The following is a 14,915-nucleotide window of genomic DNA, read 5'->3' as shown; positions in this document are numbered from 1 at the left end:
GAGATTTCAAATGAACGAGGGAACATGTCGCAATGCAACAGCGCTGTTTTCCCTTGATGAAAGTGAAACCACGAGTTTTCCCACATCTCAACTTTGTTTTTTTCAGAAATAATCGTTTTCAGTGATACAACCTCATTAAATAATATTAATTTTCAATATGGGGTCTTAAAAGCCATGTATCCTTCTAGCCACAGCGTTTTTGTTTCAAATATAAACCTAATCTAAGCGTGCTCAGATGACGTGATAGACCAGGCGCTGTTTCTCACCTGTCCATCATCGTAGGGCGAGCATACTTCCACCACAATGAAGCAATGCCAGACCGAACTTCCCGACCTCAAATGTTGTGGGCGGGACTAAGTTCTGAATGGCACCCAGGCTAGGAAATTATGGGAATTAATGGGAATTAACTGGGAATTTTGGGTAATTCATACAAACTGTTTCATATACAAACATTAACATTTTGTTTCGTAATAAGCAATATGATTTGTATGTTCGTATTTTCGCTTAGCTTAGCATACAAAGCTAGCTAGCATGCTGGCGAGAATCCCATTCTCTGCCTATGGTTTACTAGTGTGCTAAACTAGCAACACTGAACTGCCCAAGATACACCACACCACTCAACAACAAAATCCGATTGTTGGAAAAAAAATTCCCCATGCATATGAACGCACCATAGGTTTCTTTTATGTCAGCAGCCTATGCCGATTGCTGCATGTGATTGACATATGTGCAGGGTAGAAATTTGACTGAAATTGCATTAAATCAGGTTGTTTTAACTAATATTAGACTGCAAGATGGGGTTTTGTCCACTACATTTAAGTCCCCTGTTATAGACTAACTTGCCATATTGAAAATTCCCATTTTATTCCCATTAATTCCAGTTTATTCCTGTTAATTCCCATATATTCCCGTTAATTCCCATGGAAATTTTCCAATTTTGAAAATTCCCGGAATTTTGCAACCCTACTTGCAAGAATCATCCTACTGATAAAGCAACTGTATTCAGAATTATTAATCCAGTCACATGGGTCTTATGGGTCCTCCTCCTCTTTGGTTCACGTGGGACTGGACCACACCAGAGACGGGAAGATTTCTACGCATGCGTTAAAGAATTGCCGGGTAGCATTTAGCGAAACCAAACTCGCAAGGATAGTAGGAAGCTAGAACGAGGCATCTGTCAACCTAAATATTACACAATTCCTGGATTAGAGTGTTACACCAAAGCGTATAAAGATGTCGGACGACGAGGTATGTTTCTTTTTGGTTTGAATGAAAATATTGTGATAGTAATTGGAATTGAAACAATTGTAAGGCCTAGTAGCCACTAACGTTACACTGGTTCACACGTGAGCAGCTATCGAGTACGATGAATAAGGCTAAAGTTAGCTTGCTGTGAGCGCTAGCTAACGTTACAGTGCATTGTCATTACATTTAGTGCCATAGTCAACGCCTTCACGCATACATGTTGTTCTCCAACATTGTCTTTTGTCTGACTACAAATAGCCAAATATTGCAGAGAGTGAATGCCACACAGAAAGTTAGTGTGGTTACCGTGTGGCTTGCTATCTTACATCAGCCTGCTAGCCAGCTAATTGCTAAATTAACGTTAAATTACATTAGCGGACACTAGCCCTTGCTTTAGCTCAGCTAGTGGATCAGCAAATGATTGATATTCAAAGCAAGGGTTAGCAGTATTTGTCGTTACCAGAATATTGAGAATATTGGTCTGACTAGTTGTTCACGTTCAGTTTTTGAGTGTTGGGTTACTTGAATCATACAGGAGTTACAGTAAGCATTTCGACTAGTAGCCTACTCAAGTCAAGTAACTGTTATACTGAGCCATAATTAGTCTCTAGTTTAAGCAGTTAAATAATCTTTCCTTAAGGGTTAGTGATTTAAAGTAGACCAACTTAGTGTCTTTTCTTCACCATAGACCTCATTTCTACCAATAGAGCTGTTAACACTGCTTTGTGATGCACAGATGATATTTGATCCAACAATGAGTAAGAAGAAGAAAAAGAAGAAGAAGCAGCCCTTCATGCTGGATGAAGAGGGGGGAGATGGGGCAACTGATGAGCTCCAGCCTGAGACCAATGCCACTGAGGGAGATGGTGGTGGTGATGAGAAAGACCTGGACCTAGATGAGGATGAGGGGAGGAAGAAAGGTGAGCTGAAGATGTGGGGGATGAAAAGAATACATGTGACTATTTAACAACTTTCTGTTTTCTGGAATTCCTCTTGACCAACTTCAGAAACTGTCTTCTCTTTTTATTAAAGACATGTCCGATGACCTAGATGACCTCAATTTCTTCAACCAGAAGAAGAAGAAAAAGAAACCCAAGAAAGACAAGATATTTGACAATGAGGTGGAGGAGGGAATGAAGGTAATCATTTTGGAATATTCTGGAACCTCATAAGTCTTGCACTGGAATGTCTGAGGAGCTTACTGTTTGATTGACTTATTTTGAAATTTTATTTTAATTTATGCCAATTCCTAGGTAGTCTTTCAGAGCTATGTAGCAGTGATCAGGTAAAGGCACCAGTCAGGTTCAAATTCTCTCAAATGTACAGTTCACAGTTAATGGTTGCATCAGTTAGCATGAGTTCTTCATGGGGAAAACCAGTGATGTCATGTAGGCAATGAAAAGCAAAGAATCAAGGGCTTGAGGTATTCAGGGTCATGTATTTATATAGGCTGGCACATTTAAAACAACAGGTGTTGAGTAGGGGTGGGCGATATGGACAAAAAATAATATCTCGATATTTTTTGTGATTTTGACGATAACGATAATTAGTCGATATCCTTTAAAACATTTTTTGTAAAAGTCTGAGTTACTTTACAGCTCATTATTTATGAATAACATCAATACAATAATAACCAATAACCTAACCTGTGACTTTTTAACCAAATCAACCAATGCATTGTCACTCTGACACATTCCAATTCTGCCCCCACTTGAGTGTGTGGCAATGACATGAGAAAGTCTGAAGCTGAAGTTCCTTTCAAAAAACTTTACTTAGGATTCACTGTAAAATGAAGCAGACCAACAGAGTGCATCTCAGTTATTTCCTTCGATGTTTTGTTTAAGAGCGATCATGTAGGCTAGCATTCCAAGTTACAGAATAGAAACGAATGCGTTAGCTTATGGCTAATGTATATGAGAATACATTAGCCATAAGCATAATCGATAAACGTATATATTTAGAGCGAATTTCAGTCCATTTACAAAAGGCTTACATGAGGAGTTCTTTGCTTACAACTGACTATTAAAATACTCAAAGGGTAATGTTTTCTCTCCATATAATACCATGTAGGAAAAACGTGACTGTCTCATTAATGCTACTTGAACAGAAGTAGCCGCACAAAATCCCAAGTAGCCTAGTCTAGCTGCACAAAATAAACATTAGGCGTGCCTGTGATAACGTGGACCCACTAGCGATCATGTGACACTTGCTCTGCAGCAGCCAGGGGCTTCTCTCGCATACACCTCCTGGATTTAGTGAATGTATGAGGTTTGAATGCCTGAGTGTTATTTCCCCATAAGTAATTTAAATACTCGACAAATAGGGATGCACGATATATCGGTGGCCGATTATTATCTGTCCGATAACCGAATTCTGGCCGATAACTTGCGCCGATATTTTTTTAAAGTCCTAATTTAGGCCTACATAAGGTCCGTCTGGCTACACTGAGCTACTTGAGCTTGGTTGGCTATACTTTTTCCTCAATATAATGTCAGCGGTGTGAATGTATTTCACCACTCTAACAAAATCTGTGGATATGCGTTTATTTGGGAATCTGTGCATCTCAAAATCCTCTCGTGAATGATCCGCCATTTAACCTTAACATAGCGGAGCTCAGCCCTATCTAGAGCCGTCTTGTGCTGGTGTGTTTGCACTTTACCACGCTGGTCGGGGAAACAAATAAACAAACTCGTTAGTGGGACGAGTACATAAGTAGGCCTAGTTCTAAGTTGTGTTTTAGTATTATATTTGCATTACTTTAGCTTGGGTTTTGTATTATTACCTAGAAATATGCTAACCATTTGTGCTTCAGTTCCAGACAGGTCATCATAATAAGTTATTAAAACCTTCGGGGCTACTCCTTTAATTTCTGCTGCAGCAGGTTGTGCGCAACAGAGTAGACGGACATAAGATACAGTCTGGAGTTGCAGCTTTATTCAGTTACCCGCAGTTGAAACTAAACCTAAGTTTCCCTCACAAACACTGATTTGGTCGCTATACTGTAGCTTATTCCAAGCTGAGCCGGTTATGAGCGTTTAGTCCTAGATGAAAACGATTCAAACTCTCTAGCCACTCAACCACAATTCACTGACGTCAGGTTCACTTAAAGGAGGCACACATACTGTAGGGCTAGGCTACTCTTATGATGTTGACTGCCGTATTATTGAGGACTATTATGAGTTCTGTCCATCATTTGGTGGTAGGTAAAATTACTGCAATAAAATTATGCTTATTAAATGCTTTCCCCAAATCACTTTTCACATTTTTTTTTCAAGAGTAATATTATCGGTTATCGTATCGGTATCGGCCACAAAAAAACAATAAATATCGGTTATCGTTATCGGCCCTAAAATTCCATATCGGTGCATCTCTATCGATAATGTAAATTTGCACATAGTATCGTGATTGTTGTTTTAACTATCGCAGACGATATATATCGCCCACCCCTAGTGTTGAGCCAAAGTGCTTTAAAATTAGGAAAGTGATTTACAGGTTAAAAAGTCATTAGTTAATTATCAGATTAAAAAAGAGTAAAAGAAATACAAGTACGAGAATCACTAACATTGAAGACAGATCAAATATGGATAAAGTTGAGAAAATAAAAATGCAAATTAAACAATTTAGTAAACTGAAATGAGCTAAAAGCAATATAAAAAATATCCATTTTTAAATTAAACTTAAAACTGTCTGGTGGAGTAGAATTTAATATGGAGGGTGACAGTAGTTTTTGGGTGGACGACCTATCGGAACTCTCCCTATTACCGCCGGTCCCGTATTTCCGCCGTCTTGCGTGTATGTGTCACTTAATATCCATTTCTATACAAACCAAGACGGCGGATTCCTAAAGAAACGCAAGCACCCACACCATAGGTGTGTCTAAATTAGCTATGTACAAAAATGACAATTTACTGTAACTCGAAGAGCTGTAAACAGTGTTGTAAGGCTGCGTGTACAAATCCGCTTGGAGCTCTAGTGGAATTTTTATTTCATGACGAGAATTCTTAGTCTAACCGTTCATGTGCCATTGAAATGGTGTAAATAGGCGACCCACCAGGCCAGCACTAACCTCCGAGCGGCGTAAACAAAATTGACTATTTCAGGCAGTAAAAGCCCCAGTAAGAACCAAACCAGATTTGGTTCAAATCTACACACCTATGGCTTCTGAAAAATGTAAGGTTCATTTATCAAATTTTATTTTTAAGTATGAAAAAACATTATTGTTAGATTTTTCGAACAAAAGTGGTGGTAATAAGTGGCGTCACGATAAGTGACCTGGGAGCAGAATATGGACTTAACAAATCAATAATATATTCAGGAGCTAAACCATTTAGAGCTTTAAAAACAAATGGTTAACATTTTAAATCAATTCTGTATTTCACAGGTAACCAATGTAATTTAGCGACAACAGGAGTAATATGCTCACATATCTTTGTTCCAGTTAAAAGTCTGTTTGCTGGATTCAGAATAAGATGCAATTTTGTGGAATGAAGTGGACTGTGTCAACCCTATAGGGAGTTACAGTAATCCAGGCGCAGGGGTGGGTAGAAACACGCTACAAGTAACGCACATGAGTAAAAAAGTAGCAATTGTTTTTAGGGTACATTGTCGGTATGGTCTCCCACCCCTAGTAAAAACTAAAAGTAACTTTTTACTTGAGTAATTTATTAACAAAGTACTTTTTTAGTTTTACTTGAGTAGATTTCTCGGATCGGAATATTTACTTTTACTCAAGTAATTTTTGAAGGGAGTAATTGCATTTTTCGTTGAGTATAGATTTTCAGTACTCTACCCAGCCCTGTCCAGTCTTGATGTAATGAAGGCATGGATCCTGAGCCAGTGCTGAGCCAGGGCTATATTCGAGCCGACAGGTGATAAAGACCGGGCTTTAAGCACCAAGACTCAAAATACATTCGAAAGTAAATGGGGCCTAAAATTGAACCTTGGGGAATGTCATATATAGTGAATGCAGAGGACAAAGAACAATTTCCTGTTCTGACAGAAAAAATTCTCTCACTTAATTAGGACGAGAGACATTTCAATACTGAGCCCTGCAGACCAACTTCACCCTGTAAATGTTTGAAAAGGACCTTATGGTTGATTCTTGAACTGTAGTTGATGAGTTTCATATGATTGCTGGGAGTCAGTCAGTGCCTGTGCATCTTGTCTGGTGGTTCATTACACTTTTGATGGCACTGTCCTTTCGAGTGGTCTTTTTTTAACTGGTGTGCGTGCGTGTGCACTGACAGGAGCTGAAGATTGAGGAAGAGCCTTCAGAGGTGCTAGATGATGATGACCTGTTGCTGCTGGGAAAGAAGAAAAAGTCACGGAAGGTGGAATTTTTGGACGACATTGACAAAGAGAATGGTGAGTGAAGCTACGACCTCATCTCCATGCCCTCTCTTTAGCCGCATTCGGTCAGGAAGAGCGTTGTTGCAATGTATTGACGAGAGCATGTAATCGTAATGACATTCAGTGTCTTGTAACGATTATAGGCGAAATAACTGTTACGGACTAGCCTGGGTGTTCTCATGCTGCCTTGCGCGCGATTTGATTCACGCTGCTAAGGCAGCCTGGAGACCATGGAGCAAATTTTCGCTTGAGATAGGGAACCAATCACAGAACAGGGGGGAAAGCAAGACGATGATGAGCTATGCACAGACGCATTTGATAGACATCCGTGGCACCCAATAAACGGATCTGGGCATTTTTTTCAAATACGAGAAAATGAACGTTTGGTTCCCAGACCATGTCTCATTGAGAAGTGGTGGCGCTAGCCAGGCTAGTTACGGACTCGAATTCCAACACTAAATCTGTGTGCGTTCAATCATTGCTGTGGCGCATGTGTGTATTCACACCAGGAACCAATGCGGGGCTACTGAGGATCTGTTACTATCGGTCATAGTAACAGGACATGCTTGCTTTGTGCGTGAGAAGCAAGCTAGGGGACTCTGTGTCCGCATGTCTTAAGCTGTGTGTCTCAGAGGCAGTGCAGATGCTCTAACCTTTTAACATAAAAATCAACAGGTAACGCAGCTGACATGCACATCAGGTGTGAATGAGCCATTAGGGACGTGAAATGTTGATGGACAGCTTAAGCTTTAAATTTAAATAATGTTGAGGTGACAAGCGATGGGCGTTGAGTGAATCGCTGTATGTCTGAATGTGGCTTCAGGCATTCAACTAATAAAACCCTCACACTCTTTTCCATTAATCAAACAGGACATATCTTGCTGCAATAATGAATCGATTAATTGTCAAATATTGAATGATTTGGCAAATATTTTGCTTTTGAGTAAACAATCAATTAATGCTTTTGAGTAAACCATTACTTCATTTCTAAGAAACATTACTGGTGCAAACCATAGAATCAACTATTCTATGGTTCTACACCTCCCATCAACGTTAGCAGTTTCGCGTTGTGACTCGCTAGTAGTCGCTTCTATCAAATCCAAGAGCGCGCAGAAAAAGCGGAAAGTTAGACTAGCCAGCCAAGATGCAAAGATTGAAGAAATTAGTTCTTCTATCCACCGAATTCATTGGATATAGGAGGAACAGGATGATATTCTGAGAATGCAGTGAGAGAAGGAAAGGTAACCTAACATGCCTTTTAGCTCAGTTGACGTATTGGCTGCAATATGCAAAATATAGCTGTAGCGGCAAAAGTAGCCTCCAGTAATACTCCCATTTTATTCAAAGGTAGAACGCTACTGACAACTCCAGGCTTCCACGCATGCTTGTTTGTTTACACCGAATACAAGCTGAAGTGCAAAACGAAAGTAGGCCTAACGTTTGCCTACTGCCCCCATCAATGCATATATTAAAATAAAAACTAAAAGTATAAAACATATATCCTTGATTAGCCTATGTTGGGTTTTGTGGAAGAGAAAATTGACTGTTTTAGTAGTATTAGGCAGTATGCAGTCAGATAGGTCACCATGGGCAATTGGGCACATTTGGATTAGCTATAGATGGATTCACAAATAAATAAATTAGCCTACATTTGGCAGGATACTTGATATACAGGCTAAATGCAAAAATGGCAATGTATTATAATATTTTACATTAACAAAATGTAGGAAAATAGAACAGACTGAAAATAAAGTAGGCACTGATCTTTAAAATCCTGTTTCCTGTAGCCTAAATGTTGTCAGTCATTCTTAATATTAGCAATTGGTGCACTGGCATGTTTAACTGTTAGCTGCAGTATAATGTTAGATTATGTGTAAGTTAAGTACAGAACTGACTGTGCGCCCAAATTTTTGTCTGTGCTCCTACATTTTTTAACTTGGGCGCACAAGTGCTCCTGAAAAAAAATGTTGGTGTAGAGCCCTGATTTTATAGACCAAACAACTACTCTGTTAATTGAGAAAACAATTGACCGATCAATTGATTATGAAAGTAATTGTTAGTTGTAGCCCTAAAATCAATAATGAACCTGCTATTGTTCTTGTTGATCTTCTTTCGTCTTATGTTCTCAGCCCAGGAAGATGAGGAGAACAAAAACAACGACGACATCATGTTCAGCACACAGACGGGACCAGATTGGGCCGGGTCAGAGAGAGACTACACATATGATGAGGTACGCCGCATTCATGTTACAGATCTGTTTGGAATAATCCACACCAAATGGAATACGTTTGCATGGCATATAATGTAGGGCTGTCCCAAACTTATTATTTTAAATATTTAATCTAGCTTTTTTTTAATTGGTTGACCAATTTAGCTCATTTTTTCAATTTTTCAAATTATTATTTTCCATTACTCTATATCGGTTGACTAAATAATAATATCACAATTAATATCAGTTTCTTGTTAACAAGAGTTTTAGGGTGTTGCTTTGATGCACTTTGATGACTGGTGTGGTATGCTGGTCTTACTTTATGGTTGCTGAAGATCCTGATAGCAGTGTGGCTTGACTTGGCTCCGGAACCTGATGCCGATGTGGATTCACTCACAATGCCTGATTTGGGTTCAACTCCTCAACCTGATGCTAATGATTGACTTGTAATGTCTGATTGGTCCTCAGCTGCTGAACATGATTCCAGTGTGCATTGACTTGTAATGCTTGATTTGTCCTCAGCTCCTGAACCGGGTGTTTAACATCATGCGTGAGAAAAATCCTGACATGGTTGCCGGGGAGAAGAGGAAGTTTGTCATGAAGCCGCCTCAGGTAGTCCGGGTGGGCACGAAGAAAACCTCCTTCGTTAATTTCACAGACATCTGCAAATTGTAAGTGGCCAGAGTTATGTGGCTTAAGTTGTGTTTTTTGTTATTGCATTGTTGTTGTGATAATTTCACACTTTCTCTCCAAAACTGAGCTACTGGTATTCCCAGATAATACAGCAACTGACCCCAGCTGAAATGGCACGTAACTTGGGTGTCACAATTGATTACTTACTAAATTTCTCCTGAGCATGTAGCCTCAGTGTAAAAGTCATGTTGGTTTAAGATAATATTTATGTAACTGGAACTTTTGAAACAATTACAGAAAAATGTGAATGCTTAAAACCGGGACGGCTTGTAACAGCACCTTTTAGCCAGCCAACTGGTTACTTAGCCATTAAAGTTAACCAACTAACATTACCTAACTTGCAGGCTGTGAAATTACATTTGTTTTCATGACATTGTGAGCATGCAGTTTTTGACTGATGGTGTAACGTTACAACTGCTGGTCTTAAAAATAAGATAACTGTCTCTCCTCTGATCAAAACTCTGCCGTATGTTCGGTCACTGACTGACTCGCAAAATGTGACAAGCCATGAGATAACCAACTGCGATTCGACACAAAAATTGTGTTGTTAGGAAACTTTGAAAACAGTTAGCATTTGACATTTTCCCGTGGCAGCTCTAAGCTACAGTCTTAAACTAATGAATATCTTTTGGGATATGATGTCACGCCAAACTGACATTAAAATGAAAACGGCAAGCAAAAATAGATGATGGAATTTTTACAACCATGTCTGTCGAAATGACAGGACAATGAGAAAATCTATCGCAATCTCTGGATCAGACCTTGTAAAACAGTGTGCTACACAACTTGTGCAGGTCATCGTCCTTTTATATTGCAATCCATGGATAGCTGGCCTACCTCCTTGTGTCGGCCTTCCATAAACACTAAGAGGTCACGGTCAAGACTTGTTCTATGATCCCTCGTTGGTGGAATGATTTACCTACTGATGTTCTTTCTAGTGATAGTTTTGGAAAAAAAAGTGTCTAAATACTGATCTGTTTATCTTATATCCAACTAAAATATACATATACTGCTCAAAAAAATTAAGGGAACACTTCAATCATACACTGGATCGGTACTCTGACACTGTTTGGTTCTGAGCACAAGTAAAACTTTTGAGGCGAGTGTTTTATTTTGCAAGAACTGTCAGACATTCTGTGAATGTAATTTGAGAATGGAGAAATGGGTGGAAGGTTTCAAAAAATGTGTTTTAACAATTGTGGAAAACTTCCCTTCCCTTAATTTTTTTGAGCAGTATATTATAACACCATAGATATGTATCTAACATGAGTTGTGGTTTCTGTATGTCTACGGTTTGTTCTTTTAAATTTTATTGAATCTATATCTTGTTTTGTATTATTGTTATTATGTAGGCTTTTATGACTTGTTAATGTAATTTTTTAATGTTTACTGATGTCATGAAGTTGCTTTGGACAAAGTGTCTGCTAAGAATCATAAACATAATTTAATTTTCATTCCAGATTGCATCGACAGCCTAAACATTTATTGGCCTTCCTACTGGCTGAATTGGGAACATGGTAATTTTTTTTTTTCTTTTTTACATTGGAAGCTTGGTGCAGTGATTTGTAATGGTTTCGGAAAGCACAGCTTTGCAATATGCCAGAGTAGTAGAGTAACATCTGTCATGTAGACACAATGATGATTTTTAAAGAGACATGTGGTATCTCTGTCTAATCAAATGAAATGTATGAGAAGCTCATTGATTAACTCCAGCAATGATAGTCAGCATTCTCTCTTATTACACGGCTCTTCAGAATGTTCCATTCTCTTGAATGGGCCTTCCCAACGTTCGGTGGTCTGATATTTCTCGATAACAGATCGTTGCTAAGTATAACCGAGCGCTTGGGTTTTGTGCTTCTTATTCACGTTTTTCATATCACTCCGCAAGTAGTCCAGTCACTTCTTGCAATGGAATGGAGCAGACAAATCAGCTGTGTTTGAATTAAACAATGTTTGATTCAAGTTCAGCTTGTATTGCAAACTATTTGTTTCTCAGCAAAAGCCATGATGAAACGGTAACAAATAAATGTAAAGAGTCATATCATGTGGAGTTAATTTTTTTGTTTAGGCAAGTAGCCGTGTAATAAGCGGGATAATGTATAGAACGCTGGTCATTATCGGAAAATAAGTCCCTTCAGGATGTGTCGGGGTCCTGTTCGCCCTGTCGGGACTTATTATCTGATAATGACCGGCGTTTCATACATTATCCCTTACTTATTGTTCTTTTGAGTGAAAATGCTGAGTGTTGTTTCATTGTGTTAAGGTGGTTGTTTTTGGCTCACTAGAGTTTGTGTTTCCTTTCAGTGGATCTATAGATGGAAATAATCAGCTTGTCATCAAAGGCAGATTCCAACAGAAACAGATAGAGAATGTCTTAAGAAGATATATAAGTAAGTGTGACCTTACTTTTTCACAAATTATTTTTCTAGAAAGCACTAGGTAAATGTTCTACGTACTTCCGCTCATTTACATTTCCCTACAGTACTCCGTTTGGAATAGCTCTCGTTCACTTTGTTTACTTCGTCAACTTGTCTCCGAACAGAGGGCGTTCCTGAGAGCGAATACGTTTAAGTTGCAAGCTTGTCGTTGTGTCCCCCGTGGTTAACATACAGTATGCCATTACCAAACGTTAGTGATTGAACTCCAGTGATTTCAAACATCAGACAAGCCTCCACCAACCAGGAAATAAATTTTGCCAATGGATCTAGGCCAGACTCTCTGCAAAGTCAGGTCAGAGGTATCCAAGCTAAGTCAGAGGTATCCAAGCTAGGTAAATGTGTCTATATAAACTAAAAACAATATCAACTAGATTTATTTTTTAATCTTAATGAGATTAATAACACTTGCTCAGACAAGCAGTTTTTGAGGGAATACCGAAACTACCCACGTTTACATGGACTTTTTTTTGTCATTCAGATTAAACTATTCCAATTACAAAATCGTGCCATCTGTTTACATGGGGTCAGGTGCTCTTGAATGTCCAACCAGGCTGCAGCTCCGGAAGCACGGGTCAGCTGTTCTCTGGGAAGCCCTTTAAAGGAGTACCGTCACGAATGTTGGGAAATTAACGTTCTAAAGAATATCTGGGTTCATTGAATTCAACATAAAATTTTAGAACCTTCAATTGTTGCGGAACTTAGAATGTTCAAAAACCTACACCTTTAACCCTTAAAGTGTAAATCGAAGCTTTGAGAACTTTGTAAGCGTACAGACAATTTATTAAAAAGATTAGAAACGGTACCGTTCACGTATACAAGCGGGCGCCATCTTGGGAAAACAGTCACGTGACAGTTCAGCTTGCATTGCTCCAGTCCAACGTCGTGCAACGTGAGTTGAATTGTCACGTGGTAAAAAGCTGATTTAGTTATTGCTTTCATGTGGCTGTTTAAATTTAGATCACTGTCAACTATGACACCAAGATTTTTAACAGTATCCTTTGCTTTAAGCCCTTTAATATCAAGGAGAGTCTTTAAATTCTGTGCTTTTAATTTTTTTTTGTTATAAAGTCTTGGCATTCAGCAATATAAATGATTTAAAAGTTTCACAACGTGATCGTAGTAGCACATAATAAACAGTAATTGTAAAACTGGTCGTGGAAGTAGTCCTGCTGCAGTGGGCACGTTGCACTGTGATGTGTCCTTTTTCCATTGCCCGAGTGACAACAGTTTGAGTGAGTGGTGTCCGCAGCACTGCTGTAATGGCCTTCCAGCCCCTCGTCAACTAACAACTGCAGAGAGCATCATTAACATAATAGTCGGTCTTTTTCTGTAATTTTCCCTTCTCTGGGGATATGACCTCATTGGATTGAATTTGAAGTTGACAGTGATAAATCTCATGTTCTTTTGGGGTTACGGGGGGGAGATTTCAGTGATTGACACATTTACATTTATCAGGTGTGTATTATCAGTGTACGACCAAGTTTGGCTCATAGTCTGACAGGGCCATGGCCAGTATGCTTTGTCTTATGAAATATAGTGTTGTCTTTGAGAAAGTACAACCATGTGCAGATATACTCCATTCTCAGAAATTGATACCTAATACTCTATATAGGTATTCAGTATTTCCATGGTTGTTTTGTTTTGTTCTTTTTTTGAAAAATTACCAGTGTTAGATAATAAATAATCTTAAGAGACCAATGGGCACTAAGCTATATCAAAGTCCTTTTAGGCAAGTCCCTCCACTCGGCGGCCATATACCAACGTTTTATGGGCACTCATCGGGCACAGTCTTTGGGTCGAACTGTGCGTGCGCAAGGCTTCACGACACCAATCTTGCTCCAGCGGCGAGATCACAACACATGATTGGCACGATGTCTTCACAACACACCAAATGATTGGCTCAATATATTCACATGTCGACGTTTTGCCGAGGAAGGGGTGGGATATGTGTAGATAACGGCCATATTGGCGTGACAAACTAGCCCCATGCATTTCTATGGAGTATTTTTTGAGTGCTGTGTCTCCTCATTAGAAAGTCTCTGGCTATATACAAGTTTTGTGCAGTAGAAAATGGCTGCTCCTCTCAACTGAGTATACTTATCCAAACTTTGCCTAGTGTTGTTTTTAATAATGCGTGTGTGTGTGTTGCAGAGGAGTATGTGACGTGCCATACGTGCCGCTCTCCAGACACCATCTTGCAGAAGGACACTCGGCTGTATTTCCTGCAGTGTGAGACGTGCCACTCCCGCTGCTCCGTGGCCAGCATCAAGACCGGTTTCCAGGCCGTAACTGGCAAACGGGCACAGCTCCGGGCAAAAGCCAACTAACCCACCCATCCCCCCTGCCCCTGCCCCTGCTCCCACCTCCTCCCCTGGCCGCCTCTTTTCCCTCCATTACCTCCAGGTGTGGAGGAGAGCATGTGGCAGGGCTCTGGGATTTTTATGGACTGTTTATGGATTCATTACCACTGCCTTGCCTACAACAACAGCAAAATAATGCTTAAAAAGAGAAAGAGAGAAAGTCAATAAAATGCTTACAAGTTGGACAACATTGTGCCAGTATGTTTTGTCCACAATATCCTAGTTGTTTTGGTTCGTCCAACTTGATAAAACTGTTGAAAAAAAACGTCCCTTTTGGTTGGGGTTGTGCATTCCTCTGAGCCTCTCCAATCAGTCATCTCAAATGCACATGCTGAGAAAGTTGCACATCTGTGCATAGTATACATTCTGTCTCAGAGTCTCTGGGAACTGTTATTTTTAGGGAAGTGGAGTCTTAGGAAAATACACTTACTTCCCCCATTGTAAATGCAGTGCTTCTTGAGGTGTTGGGACTGACTGCCACCCCCATCGATGTTCAAAGCCCATGCTGATCAAGCATGGAGAATTGACCGTTTTGGTTAGCCAGGCAAAATATCTTTGTTGTTACACATGGAAATGGGTGACAGATCTTGAAGTAGATGCAACAAACACAGAGGTTTAGTT

General features: G+C 39.6%; 1 protein-coding gene across 1 annotated transcript; it reads left to right on the top strand.

Annotated features, from left to right (window-relative positions):
• The first annotated feature begins 1,088 nt into the window (after positions 1-1,088).
• Positions 1,089-14,479, top strand: LOC125302624 (eukaryotic translation initiation factor 2 subunit 2-like). Its single transcript, XM_048255907.1, has 9 exons — positions 1,089-1,248; positions 1,982-2,165; positions 2,278-2,384; positions 6,492-6,609; positions 8,724-8,824; positions 9,326-9,474; positions 10,957-11,013; positions 11,801-11,886; positions 14,086-14,479. Exons 1-9 carry the CDS (start codon positions 1,234-1,236, stop codon positions 14,259-14,261), a joined length of 993 nt encoding a protein of 330 aa, XP_048111864.1. The 5' UTR covers positions 1,089-1,233; the 3' UTR covers positions 14,262-14,479.
• The last annotated feature ends 436 nt before the right edge of the window (positions 14,480-14,915 follow it).

Source organism: Alosa alosa, chromosome 10, assembly GCF_017589495.1.
Source record: "Alosa alosa isolate M-15738 ecotype Scorff River chromosome 10, AALO_Geno_1.1, whole genome shotgun sequence".
Classification (NCBI taxonomy): domain Eukaryota; kingdom Metazoa; phylum Chordata; class Actinopteri; order Clupeiformes; family Clupeidae; genus Alosa; species Alosa alosa.
This window is presented reverse-complemented; position numbering and strand designations above follow the sequence as displayed.

What these genes read in the sequence shown, in the direction of transcription:
- LOC125302624 (XM_048255907.1), top strand. An exon ending in CGACATTGACAAAGAGAATG is followed by an intron (nt 6,610 to 8,723) that starts GTGAGTGAAGCT and finishes TTATGTTCTCAG; the next exon opens with CCCAGGAAGATGAGGAGAAC. An exon ending in TTCACAGACATCTGCAAATT is followed by an intron (nt 9,475 to 10,956) that starts GTAAGTGGCCAG and finishes TTTTCATTCCAG; the next exon opens with ATTGCATCGACAGCCTAAAC.